We start from the raw sequence: 13,108 nt of genomic DNA, 5'->3' as shown, positions 1-13,108 counted from the left end.
AAGTTGTTTCCAGCAGCTCTGTTTATTCTCACCATCATTCATTCTTTTCATTGAGAGCACAAGAGAACATTATTCTTTCTACAACTTATCTCTCTCACCTCTTACTTATTTTTCAATTGTTCCTAGAAGAGCTAGTCTACCCAACAAAAGCTTTGTTCTTCTCCTACTCAAAAGTTTCTTCGAGTTCTACTGTTTCCCCATCTCATCTAAGTTCTCTCGAGGGAATCCAATCAATCTTCTTCTCGTTCGAGACACTACCCTTCCGCTATCTCTGAGAGAAACGAAACAAACCATCTTTGCACAATATGCGTATCAACGTATCCGCTTCGATTTTGGGCCTTTTGGCTCTCTCACAAGCCGTGGAGGCTGGACCTCTTTGGCCGGGAAGAAGGTGGGACACCCAATTTTCTGCTCTCTTACTCAAATTCGAATTTCATTCTAACGCTCGCTCTAGAGTCCGCAGAGTTGAATCGAGCGCTGCTTCGGCTACTGACGTCGAGGGCCTTCGTGGCGGTAATGGCAATGGTCAAGCAGACCCCAGCACTGCCCTTGAGGATGGCCCGATCATCTCTGATCCTCAAGAGTTAGTCTCTCTTATTCACGTGGAGTCCCCAGATCTTCCCATTAACATTGGTGATAGGTTCCCCGACGAGACGCCAAGTCCGATCATAATTACCCTGTCGCCTGACACTACAACAGTCCCCACAGAGGAGCCGTCTGCCGACCCCCAAATCAGTTCGAGCGATGCTGCGCCGATTCAGACGGACGAGCCCTCTCGCGAGACAAGTACGGAGGCCGAGATTACCGCTTCGGTAAAGCCGACTGACACACTTACTGAGCCCCTGCCCACTTCTGCTCCCACTTCTGCTGAGGAGGTCGTGTCATCAAGCGAGCCTGCCCCCGAAACCAGCAGTGCACCTTCGGCCGATGAATCTTCCGCGACTGAGTCTCCCGCCCAAGACGTGCAGTTTACTCAAACTGCGAGGGAGGATGTATCTGCTACCGAGGCAAGCTCTGGAGCCGCGGAAACGGAAACTGGCACTGATTCCGCAAGGGTCTCGTCCACTACTTCTCTTCCGGAAGAGACCGAGACTACCTCGCTGCCTGAGGAGACTGGGTCCGCAAATGGTGATATCCCTAGCACGACCTCCACTGGATTGCCTGGCTCGGCTCCCGAGGAACCCATTACCACCTCTGATGCTGCTAGCTCGTCTACAGAGGAAACTGCTACCGCCTCGGATGCTGCTAGTTCTGCAACAACCGCGGAAACCAGCGAAGGTCTTTCGACGACGGCAGAATCCGCTAGCTCGACTTCTGACCTGGATGCACCGGTTGGAGCCTTTCCCACTAGCGTAGAGCTGTCCTCCTCGGAGGGCGTCTTTGAGCCAACCTCCGCGGAGAAAGCTACTGCTACTGGAGATGCCACTGCTACGGAAACGGGTTCCGGATCTGCGACCTCTGAGGCAACCTCTGTGGAGGAGGCTTCATCCACTGGAGATGCTGCAGCTTCAGAAACACCTTCGGTATCGACAACCTTGACCTCTGCGGAGAAAGCTACTTCCACTGGAGATGTCACGGCTACGGAAGCGGCTTCGGGATCAGAGACCTCCACCTCCATCATCCCAACCGGTACTGTCAACCGAGAGGTTCCGACCATGGAGACTGTGCTTCCCACTGCTACGGCCGTCGTATCTCCGGAGACATTGGCGGACAACTTGAAGATTGCTCAGAATCTCAACGAGGTCTTCAGCGGCATCAAACCCGATTCTTCCTGCTCCGCTAACCAGATTGCCTGCATCGGTGGCAACATCGGAGTCTGCAGCGAGAGCGGTTCTTTCGACATCGTTACCTGTGAAACCGGCACCAAGTGCTTCGCTCTGCCTATGAACACCACCGAAGGCGCCATTGTCGGCTGCTACGACGGGGCTGTCGCTCGTGGCATCTTGGGCCTGCCTCCTAACGAGGGAGGCCCCGATCCCACAACGCCCGGAGAGGAGCAACCTGTTGAAGAAGTCACCATTTCGGTCACCGTTCAACCTACAATTACCGTGACTTCCGTTGTCACCGCCCCGGTCGTCACGACACCGGTCATTCCTACTGAGGGTCTCGAGTTCTCCTCGTTCTTCTCCGATATCCTCCAGCCCCCTTCGTCCTCTGCCGACGAACCCGCTGAAGAGACTCCTGTCGTCAGTCCTACGGTGGCTCCGGAGCCTGAGCCTGTTTCGTCTGTTCAGCGCGAGCCGGTTCCCACGAGCGATCCCGTGGTTGAGCCTCCCGTGGTTGAGCCCGAGCCTATCGACGACTCTACGCCGACGACGGAAGCTCCCCTCCTGCCGACCCCTACGGGCGTCCTCGACGTCATCGATATCCCGGTTAGCATCCCCATCGATTTTAATTTCCTGCACCCCGAGGCGGCTGGTGCGCAAGAAGTCGACGTCACTCCCACGACGGTGTTTGTGACTGTCACTGTGAAGGAGACTGAGACTCAGACGGAGACAGAAACGGTTACGGCTACTGTTAGGGTATGAGAGCCGGAAAAAAGAACAAGAAAATACGAAAAAAAAGTGTCTCTCCCTCTGGAGGAAGGGATCATTTCCTTTGTACCGTTTTAATAATTCAAGAGGAGAAAAGGGGCGGGGCGTTTTCAAGCACGCAGACGCTTCAGTTTAAGAGGACTGCATAGCAATAGCATAGGCCATAATACAAAACAAGGGTCGCTTAACATTTGGTGATGGGGAGGACTTGTGTGTACATGTCACAGAGCAATTAAGACAATTCCACATTTTTTCATCGAGACAAGGTGACTCCCATTTCGTTTGAATCGCTCTTAGCGAGGCAAGTAATGTATGTCCTTAACGTAGATTTAAAACGAAAACTGTATATATATATATTGGCGATGCCAAGCAAAGAGAAAAATATATTGCCAAAAAACCTGGGTATCGGTCTCGACGCCAAGAAATCGAAACAAGATTGCCGAGAAGATGCAAAGAAGTAAGGTCGTAGGAACGACGAAGCTATGCAAACGAGCCGCTGTTGCAAAAAGTAAAATGAGCCAAAAGGAGATTTTTCTCAACTTGTGAGAAAGACGGCGAAGATGTTATCCCGCGTGCTGAGGCTGCCGAGGAAGCTAATGGCGTCAGAGGAAAGTCATTTGGGTCTAGTCGTCCAAAAGGGGTGAGAGACCGATAGAAGAGAGGAGCAAAGGGGGGATCAGAGCATCACGACGTCGTCGTTTCCTCCACGAAGACAATTCGGGCCATGGATCTTCTCGACGTCGTGAGAACAGCTCCTGGTAGTACTAACAGAGGCGGGCGAGACGTACGGCCACGCCAAGCCGTTCTTCTGCTCCGGCACCGTAAACCCATTAAGCGTTGCGAGCATCTGAAGAGATTTCTCCTCGCAGGTTGTCGGGGTACCAACGCCTCCAACTTCGAGGCCTCCGACTTCCCTTCCGAGTCGATGCTCACCACCGTCATCATCATCATCGTTCATCCCCCACAAAGCCCCCCGGAACGAAAGCCCCAAAACAAGCGAAACCTCCCTCGCGACGCTATTCCCCACAGCCTTCCACCTATCCCGCGTACACCCCAACAAGACCTCGTCGTCCGGAAACCCCTGCGCCCTCCGGCTCTCTTGGAGGGTCAGGAACCGCTCGGCGGCCCAGTGGATCTGCCCGCCAGTCTTGAAGTCCGCCGGACACTGCGCCGTGGTGACGGTGGGGAAGAGGCGCGCGGGGCGGCAGCGCGTCCAGGCGAGGGAGAACTTGGTGACGCGTCTTACTCCCACGGCGGGGAAGAGGTCTCGTTCGGAGGGGGTCATGCGACCGTGGCCGTTGTTCCAGGTAGAGGAGAAGCCCATTCCCGTGGGGAAGCGGGGGATGCATCGTACCTGGGCGCGCATGAGCTTCGTCATCGTAGCGGATGGGACGTGGTCCGGCGCGGGAACGCAGTAATCCGTCTTTCCGTCGTACAGATAGGGCAGGTCTGCGGTGGCTTCTTCGGCCGAGCGGTATTTGAATGCGTACGCATCGTGGAACTCGCGCGTCGTCATCTTCTCGCCGTTGCCGAGGCTGCCGAGGCCGGCATTCCTGATGTGAGGAGGGTGCGAGTGCGAAGGGACGGGGATGGCGGGGAGGGTCTCGCCGGGGGCCGCGAAGACGAGGAAGACGCGGCTGCGGGATTGGCAGGAGCCGTAGGACCAGGCGTCGAGGAAGAGCATTTGAACCTGGTAGCCCATGCCGACGATGGCGCAGACGAGCTGGGAGAAGACGTCTTCGTGCTTGAGTTCGCGTTTTTGGACGATGCCTACGACGTTTTCGAGGAGGCCGTAGCGGGGGCGGTAGACGTCGATCATCGAGGCGAACGCGGCTACGAGGCTTTGGTTCTTTCGCTGCATCGGGGTTGTCTTGTCATTCGTGAGACGCGAAAAGCCGGGGCAGGGACTGCCACCACTTATGCAGCCCACGTCGCCGACCCGAGGGACAGAACTGCTGAACTGGCCTCGGATAGCCCTCTCTTGCAACGCATCGATCGACCCCAAGAACGGAGTAACACGCGACGGGTCGGGCGCGTTGGCCATGTACGTGTGAATGGCTTTTTCTGAGATGTCGTTTGCCCAACGCATTTCCACTGCGCCGCCTTCTTCTAGCCCACGACCCAAGTTGCCAGAACCGCAAAACAAGTCAAGACCATTGAGCCTCTTCTTTATCTTCTTCTTCGTCTTTTCTTTCTTGGCTCGTTTCCCTTGAGCGCTGGGGCCTGGAAGGTCAGGAGCGAACGATTGTCTCAATGAAGGCGGCGGAGACTCCAAAGGCCGACAGCCTCCATCACGAAGCTCGTGGGTCATGTAAAACAAGAGACCCACGCCGTCGCGGTTATAAGGCACCGGAATGGGCTTCCCAGCATCTACTACCCTCACGAAACACTTCCCCTTTACCGAAGAGAAACGTTTCACCACAGTCTCTTCCGAGTAGACGAGCTCGTTCGGCCTCGCTTTCTTCGCAGTGGGCTCTACGACGGCCCGACGGAAGAGGCGGCGCAGTTGAACATGCCGCCCAGTCTGTTGGTCAATCTTCACGACCTCGCAAGGCTCGAGCTGCGTATCGCCGCGTTTCAGCTCCACGAGCACGGTATCGCCGGATCGGTACCTCTCAGAAAACTTCTCAAGCTCGGCTCCTTCTTTTCCTTCCTTTTGGCAGGCACAGACCTTATCGCCATCTTTAAACGTAGTGAACCGACGCTCTTCCATGTCGTATGTTTGCCTGCACAGGAATTCGGCATCGGAGCCGAGGGAAGGGTAAAAGCCAACTTTGTGGACACCTAGGACATCGTCTTGGTCAATCTCGAGCCCTTCGCTACATGTGCAGTGGTTTGAGAGAAAGAGCTCATTTGCGACGGGGTATTTTAGCACGCTGCAAATCGTGTCGACGGGCCGGTAGTACCAGATGATTTGGAATAAGCGATTGCCCCGTCGCGATCTCTGGATGGACTGGACAAGTCCGAGCCATTTATTGTCGGCCTTGTTAACCCCGTGGGGCGCTTCCTCCGCCCATTTACTTAGAGAGGGATCATCAGGCTTGATAGAAATAGTATCACCTGGCTTAATGCTCTCTAGCATCCGCTCCCGCTGGCCCTCAGAAAGAGGGCATTGGGTCAGCGGTGGACGTTCAGATGCACCATCCTCCATCGCTCTCCGGATCAATTCGAGCCCCACTCCATCTGTGATACCCGCCCTGAGCTTCTCCACCGTCGGATCGAGATCAACCGCCTTCATCACAGGACCACAAGGAAGATGGCCAAAGCAGTGGGCTATGTAAGGGGTGACAATAGTTGGTGGAACATCCGCATTCTTTGGATCGGTCTGTTCGGGCGACACAGACGGCGGGGTTTCCATGACGCGCTTCGCCGGGACGGATGCGATCGGCTTGTACTCCGTAAAAGTCAGAACCTCGCGGAAAACGCGCTGGCTCAACGCAACCTTTTGAGAGAGCACGCCGCACGTCTCCTTGTAAAGAAACTCGACGTTCACCGACACGGGGACCCTGAAATCCTGCTTTCCGTAGGCGGAGAACCACTGCGTAAACGCCGGCGACAGAGAATGTCTGCGCGACGTCCACGCGAAGAAATTTTTCCTGAAGTCGTAGATGCTAGCCTTCTTCCCACCCTGGTGGAGGGCTTCGAGATAGTCGACGAAGTACTTCGCAAAATTTGCTATCCACACGAAATCCGAGAAGAAACGCGCGTAGCACCGCGCAGGCTGTCCGAGCCGGTAGTAGACGTTGTTTCCGGTCCTGGCGTTGCGTAGGGACCGAATCCAGATCTGGCCGTCGACGGAATGATTCTCAACGCCGTAGTTGCCGACCGAAAGCTCCTCGAAAGGCACTTTCTCAACGAAGTACCTTGCGTCGCCGACTTTCAGGACGCCGTCGAAGAGGAGGCGGCTGTATCGAGTCGTCTTGGCGTTTAAATACTGCAGGGGACGCATCTCCTCGCCGGACCGTCTGGAGTCGTTGTACACCGAAAAGTCATCGAGTAATATTTCGAGGAATTCCCCCTCCGAGTCGGATGCGGAATTCTTAGCTCCGGCATCTTCATTAAGCCTTTTCAGTAAAACGCCCAAGGCCTTCCCTTCGGAAAGGCACGGAGCCGGCGGTATGAAACCTTCATATCGCGATTCCGGAGAGATGAGGGTCGTCTCGGGGACATCTACGTGGATGCGATTCGGTAGAACCGTAGCGATGTAATCCGGAAAAACCTCACCCACGCGCACTCCATCGGCATCATAGAGAGGCTCGGAAATCTCAGAAAATTCTGGCACGACTTGAGGCGTTCCTGACTCTGAAGTGACCCATGCGCTTGACCCGTTAACTTTCCGGCGTTTGGAGGAAGAGGTTCCTACAGATGTAGTGCGGCGGCTGTCCCTGTAATCCAGTAAATCTGAGACGACGAATCCATCGAATTCCACGCTCTCGAGGGCTTCTGTTTCATTGACGCTTGCACAGATGGGACACTCGATCGATCCACGAGGTATGGAGTTGACGTCCTCTTTTCCTGGTTCTGCTTCAGCAAAAACGTCAGAGACCTCGCCGAAGAGGACTCCCTCTAGATGAGAAGGCATAGGTCAAGAATTCTTAAAGCTTAGCAGCCTCCATGGGGTCCTCTCAAGTCTCCCTCAGCAGCCAGGAAGAGAGTGAGCGCCAGTTCGAGAGCCACAAGCTCTAGAGATACATTCCAGCTTTCCGGTGTATCCCAAAGAAACTAGGTCAGCGGTAGATCCCTAGAGACATCATGTTAGCCACGTGAAAGGCTCGTTCGCCTATAGTAAAGAAAAGCAGCACGTACCACTCCCACTCACTCCTCCTCAGGCAGCTCCGCGTGACTAGACAGCTGACTCTGAAGTTGAAGGAGCTTCTCACTCAAAATAGGGATTACGAAGAGAGTAAGATGTCTGATGAGACGAAACTAGAGGGAAAGGAAAGGTGGCTGGCTTCTCTTGACAAACTCTCCGGAAACCAAGCTGCTCTGCCCCGAGTTGAACGGTTCTCGGTGTTTGCCGTGTTAACTTGGAAAGTTCCTCTTTTAGTTGGTCAAGAAGACGGGCGAACTTCGTTCTGAGAAGGAGAAACAAAAGCTTATTATAACTCGTATAGAAGGAGGCCAAGTCGCGTGCGTGTGAGAGCCGGGAAGGAAGTCCGCAAGAGGGTATCTTAATGCTGCTATAATAAGAAAGAATTAAAAAGAATAAGGCTAATAGATGCTCTATTGAAGAAAACCAATCTATTAATCTCCTCGAGTTGCTTCTATTGTGACGATACTGTAAACCGGGAGCAACTCCTTCCTTAACTAACTCTCTTGTTATTTTTATTAGTGAAGAAAGCGCGACGGGCGCTCGTCGTCGAAATCCAATGTGGCGTGCTGTGGCTTATGAGCGTATCAAGCCACATATAAAACGACCTTCCTTTACAACTTTCTCTTGTCTCTCGCTGAACCGAGCACAGGAGAGTCCTATAGCAATGCTCAGAAATAGAGCGTTGAGCTTTTAGAATGCTATTCAGACCTGCAAAAAGTATGTATGACAATATGTAGTCTAAATAGCATGATATGTTCTCTGATCTGTATCCAAATTCCCACAACGCCAGGGGGGTTGGTCAATCCCCAACTCTATATAACACCCAGGCAAAAGGTGTGATCGATAGACACAATAGTACAATGAATAATTCCTACACGCTCTGTCCTACGCGCCCTCACTCCAGTATTCCCTTCCCGCCACCCTCGCAAACCCCAACCTCCCCGAAACCACCCCCACCTCCTGCGAGGGCCAATTCGCCTCGAGATAATACTTCACCTCCCCCTGCCCCGGCCACCCATCCGCCTCCACCAACCGACTCTTCACGGACGCCAGCTCCTCCTCGGGCACGAACCGCTCCGCCAGCGCCCGGAACGCACACACCGCCCTGCGCAGATGGAACCGGTTCTTCTCTAGCGCAGGCCCTGACTCTTTCTCGTCGACGACGCGGGTCCACTCGTCGGCTATCCACTCCAGTAGGCGGAGCATGCCCCTGTAGTCGAGGAGATGGGCGAGGGTCTGCATGTAGATGTGCGCTTCCATGCCACGGGGGCGTTGGTAGGTCGATGGCATGGGCCACGAGGTGCCGTCAGGGCCGGTGAGGGGGGCGACGTCCGAGGAGAGCTCGTCGAAGGAGGCGGCGAGGAAGCGGGCCATGGATCCGATCAAGGTCTCCAGATTTATTGCTGCCCCGCCCTTTAATTGCTGTGCCCAGCGCACAAAGTCTGTATCCGGGTCGTTCTGTCCGCGGCGCAGCTCCTCGGCTATGCTTAGGATCACCGGTTCTCCTGGCTCTTTCTTCTCGGGCTTTCCAGTCTTTTCCGGTTCGTTCTCCGGCCGTAAATGCTGGCTAAAGTGAGGACGCATCGCATTCGAGATGGCCCTAGCCGTGAAAAAGAACATGTCGCAATCCAGCGCGCACATATTCCTCGCCGCAGAGAGCACGTCGCAGTACAAAAGCAACGTGGCATACTCCCGCTTATACGGCACGTGCTCGGCGACGTAAACTCCTCGAGGCTTGCTAAGGCGGTCGAGGAGCAGATTCCATAACGGCCGCGTGTTGATAGGTTGTCTGCTTTCTGTGCGCGCCAGGCTGGAGAATTGCGTTACTAGCTGGATCGCTTCGGTGATTTGATCGTTGAACTCTGAAGGAGGTTGGACGGTCACGGCACGAGGATGTAGCTGACAGAGGAGCGAGATGTATGCTTGGAAGACTCCAAACGGCATGCGATCGAATATCTTGGAGAGGTCCATGTCCGACCTATCAGCGAACCATTCCGTGATATCCGGGTCTAACGTGCTGTCGTGTAGATATTTCTGGAACTGCCGCAAGTGAGACGCACTCCGGAGCAGCACCACCAGACAGTGCCCCTCGGGTTTGACTCCTTCCTGGAGCATCTGATCGTATAGTTGTGTGACCGTAGGCGGCTGAATCCTAGCCCTCTCAAAGTCACTTAAATTTGGAATATGCACCTCCACCACATGTCGACCGTCCCCCGGGAGATAACCTTCATTTTCGGGCGTCCTGGCTGTCAACTTCGCAAACAGCTCACCATACACCTGGTGGTTTCTTCGACACGACGGGTCCGGCGGATGCTGAAATGCTGTCCACGCCTCATGCGGGTTCCTGGTCGTGCGAACCCGCGTTGCCCATACCTCTTCCGCGCCTATCTTGCCCTCTTTGCGGCGTACCAACCCAGCCAAATTGGCACGGGTCTGTATGGTAGGCGACCCATCCGGTGCTACACCCGCAAGAGTATCAATGACAGCATCCACTGGTTCTCTCGCATGGCCGGCCTCTTCCATCGTTAGACCCGCCTTAACGGCCCGAGTAAAGTCGTCGCCTGCATCCTTCACCTCATCCAAACCATCCCGAATGACCTTGAAAGGAGGCCACGTCTTCCCCCACCTCGTAGCTTCATCACGCTCGATCGGCGTCTTCTCCAATCCCACGAGCACAATACGAATGGCATCGAAACTCTTCTTCTCCAGCATAAGCGGCCGCTCCAGCCCGTTCGACATGGCAAGAAGGACCCTCTGAGCCTCCCAGATAAACTCCATGTATCGACGTCCCGAGCGGTCCGGTGCCGAGGCAAACATCTGAAGATACTCGTTGAAGGCTTTCCGCTGTTCGTTGTAGACTTTGTTCTTCGGTAGGGCGTTTGGAATGCTGTCTTGGATGTGTGCTGCCGCAACGCGGGCGAGCGCCGGAATGAGATCGGGCCATACCCTGCAACAGTGGAGGGCAAATCTCCGCATGGGAATCAGGAATGCGGCGGGCTGGACGCCGTTTTTAAAGGAGCCATCGCCTGTTGCATGCCACTTTGCCATATACCTCAGCAAGCCTTCGAGGGAGGACCTCTTGGTAAAGACGGCGTTTGGCCGCAGCACTAGGCTTAGAAGCGATATCGGGTGCACAGAGTCGGAGGAAACAAATCGCTCGGCTATGACATCCGAGTTGCGCCCCTGTATTATCCACTCCCACTGCTCGACATCAGTACGGCAGAACCAGCCAGCTTCTGCCTCGGCCAGAATTTCCTCCCTAGTCTTGTATTTATGGAACCGTTCATCCCTGGCGAGGAGAAGCTTCGAAAGTACGACGGGTAACCTGAGTCGTGGGTAATGGTGGATAAACCGCGCTGTGCTGGTAAATTCGTCGTCGCTCAAGGTCTTTCCGTTGTTGTCGAGAAGGCGCATGAGTATGGAACTCGGGGTTTTCTTGCAGTCGGCCCCCTTTTCTAGTCCGCCGCGGTCCTGCTTCTCGAAGATCCTTGGCGCCCGTTGGGTCTTCTTTTTCTCCTTCTTTTTCTCCCAAGAGGCCTCATTTCCATGCTCGTGAGGCGGAGCCTTCTTGCTCTTGGAGGGTTTGCGGCGGTCCCATAAGTCTTTACGAAGCTCATTCGGAGCTGCTAGCTTGGCTTTCCAACCGGGTGCGGAATTCCTGTTCGAAAACAGGTTGGAGGTCGTCCCACCCTTCACTGACACACGTTCGGTTCCTGACGCTACAAATTGGTTCCATGCTGATCGATCTCCGGAAGGCGTGAGGACGGCCGCTGCGGTATTCGCCGAACGGGTTTGGGTTCGTCGCGGGGTCGTTGACTAGGAGGGGGAGGAATTGGGTTAGCACAGGGGCCTAGGCAATCAATGAATATTCGATTCAGCCCGGGTGCTATAAGCCGTCATCTAAAACTTACCAAGCCATGTACGCCGGCACGGCGCCTCAGTAAAGGCGACCTCTGGCTGCCAACTCGAGAAAGCGCCCGCAGAAGCATCCGTCCGATTCCGGTGGCGTCCTCAGAGTCTGGGAGACATCTGGCGGTGATGCTTCAGTTGCGACGCAATAGCGGAAACAGTTCGCTGATCACGAGGAACAAAGCCGGGAAGTTTTGTCGCTATTCGTAGATTGGGTGGACAAGGAAATGCCTCCGAGCTTGCCAAGATGGAAAAGTTAAGCGCAATGTACATAGGTACCTTCGTCAATGCTTGTAAGGTAAAAGTTTAAAGGTCACGTGTCGATAAGATAACGAAATATCAACCACCTCCATAATCCCGAGCCGAGCGGTGCCATTTTCGTACCCTTCAGTCGACGAAGCAAGGCGCGGGATGATCAATTGATCTCAGGCAATTGGAAAATTTTCTGTACATCAATGCATTGGTCTATCTTAGGGGCTTAGTACTGCATGGAAAAACGAAGATGGCGGCACACTAATAGCAGATCCGATTGGAGCCGTGAATCGTTGCGTTACGGATCAGATTTCTTAGTTTACGGCAGTTTTGCTTCACTCAGAACTATAAGTCTTTCTAACTTGCTCTTCAGCGCAGTCCATTCATCCTCACTTAGGCAGTCATCGCCAAGGTCATAGAGAACATCCAGCGCATCGACGTCCTCGTCTACAACAGCTTGCACCAACTTCCGGCATATTTCCAGCCTGCAAGTACGAAGCCGTCTGTAGAATCATAACCAGGGAGGAAAGGGGTCATGAAATCTGTCAATTTTGATTTCGCGATTCCCCACACGCTTTTCGTCTCACCCTCTGCCCTCCGGTCTTTGAGGTAGGCAGCCGCATTGTCGAACGGGCCGAATGCCACAGCGCGAAGGGTGCCGTCATCATTTCCACGATACTCGTAGCATGGACCGACGGAACTTGATCCATCTTCCATTGCGTGCAGCGAGCCAATCTTCTGGAAGCGGAATCGCGACAACTGCGCCATGCACTCGGAGAGACACTTCAATATCCTCAGTCATCTCTCCTCGAGAGGGATCGGGCCCGTGGTGTCAAACCAGACCTTAGACACACTGCAGCCCGGCAAGAAGCTCATGCATAGGTACGGGGCATTGATGGCGTTTTCACAGGTAGCGTCGAATGATAGGACTTTAGGAACTGGGATTGACGTCTCGCTTGCGATGAGACGCAGGGTTGTAACTTGAGATTCGAGGGCTCGTGCCGCAACATCAGTCATACCATCTCCCCATCCTGTAGCTGGCCCACGTATCACGAGTTTGAGGTTGTCGAGCTGGAGAATGTGGACGAGGTTATACGATCCGCCTATACGAGCGTTGAGTGTAGCTCTCGACGTCTCGGAAGAGAAGACTCGAAATCTGATGTTGATTGCTAGTTGAATCAGAGAGGCTTCAGGAATAGAAAGCAGCGGGCCGAAAGCAGCTTTGTCTAGGGCATCATCGCCAGGGGAAGATGGCATTGTCTGCGAACGCGGGACTAGGACTCGTGACGCCTTAATTACATTGCCACGGCGTCGATTGTGAAATCGAGCTTTCTAGTTTACAATTCCACACTGTGATGCTCCGCGGTGGAGCTGAGCTTGTCAAACAAGTCTCCCCTGAGCCAACTCAACATCACGTGCCGATAAGATAACCTAAAACTCATTCCCGAAACCCAAGCGAACATCCCGCGGTGGCCGAGAAATCCCAGCTCCGACGCCAAGTCCTGTAAAAAGGCCAATAGCACCACTCATCCGCCCAAGATCTGGAACCACTCACACTCCCCCTCCAGAAACCCTCATCACCAAAACGTCTCGGGCCGGC

General features: G+C 54.3%; 1 protein-coding gene and 2 pseudogenes across 1 annotated transcript; 1 reads left to right on the top strand and 2 right to left on the bottom strand.

Annotated features, from left to right (window-relative positions):
- Nucleotides 1–305: 305 nt before the first annotated feature.
- On the top strand, nt 306–2,528 carry SAPIO_CDS3870 (annotated as a pseudogene; the record flags this gene model as incomplete).
- A 682-nt stretch (nt 2,529–3,210) lies between these two features.
- On the bottom strand, nt 3,211–7,116 carry SAPIO_CDS3869 (annotated as a pseudogene; the record flags this gene model as incomplete).
- Nucleotides 7,117–8,232: 1,116 nt separating this feature from the next.
- SAPIO_CDS3868 (uncharacterized protein) lies at nt 8,233–12,765 on the bottom strand (the record flags this gene model as incomplete). Its single annotated transcript, XM_016786560.1, has 4 exons — nt 8,233–11,163; nt 11,259–11,365; nt 12,096–12,291; nt 12,448–12,765. 4 exons carry the CDS (start codon nt 12,763–12,765, stop codon nt 8,233–8,235), a joined length of 3,552 nt encoding a protein of 1,183 aa, XP_016643903.1.
- Between the last annotated feature and the right edge of the window lie 343 nt (nt 12,766–13,108).

The sequence above is a fragment of the Scedosporium apiospermum genome (genome assembly GCF_000732125.1).
Source record: "Scedosporium apiospermum strain IHEM 14462 chromosome Unknown SEQ_SAPIO_0089, whole genome shotgun sequence".
In the NCBI taxonomy this organism is placed as follows: domain Eukaryota; kingdom Fungi; phylum Ascomycota; class Sordariomycetes; order Microascales; family Microascaceae; genus Scedosporium; species Scedosporium apiospermum.
Note: the sequence above shows the minus strand (reverse complement) of the source record. Positions and strands in the feature narration are given on the sequence as shown.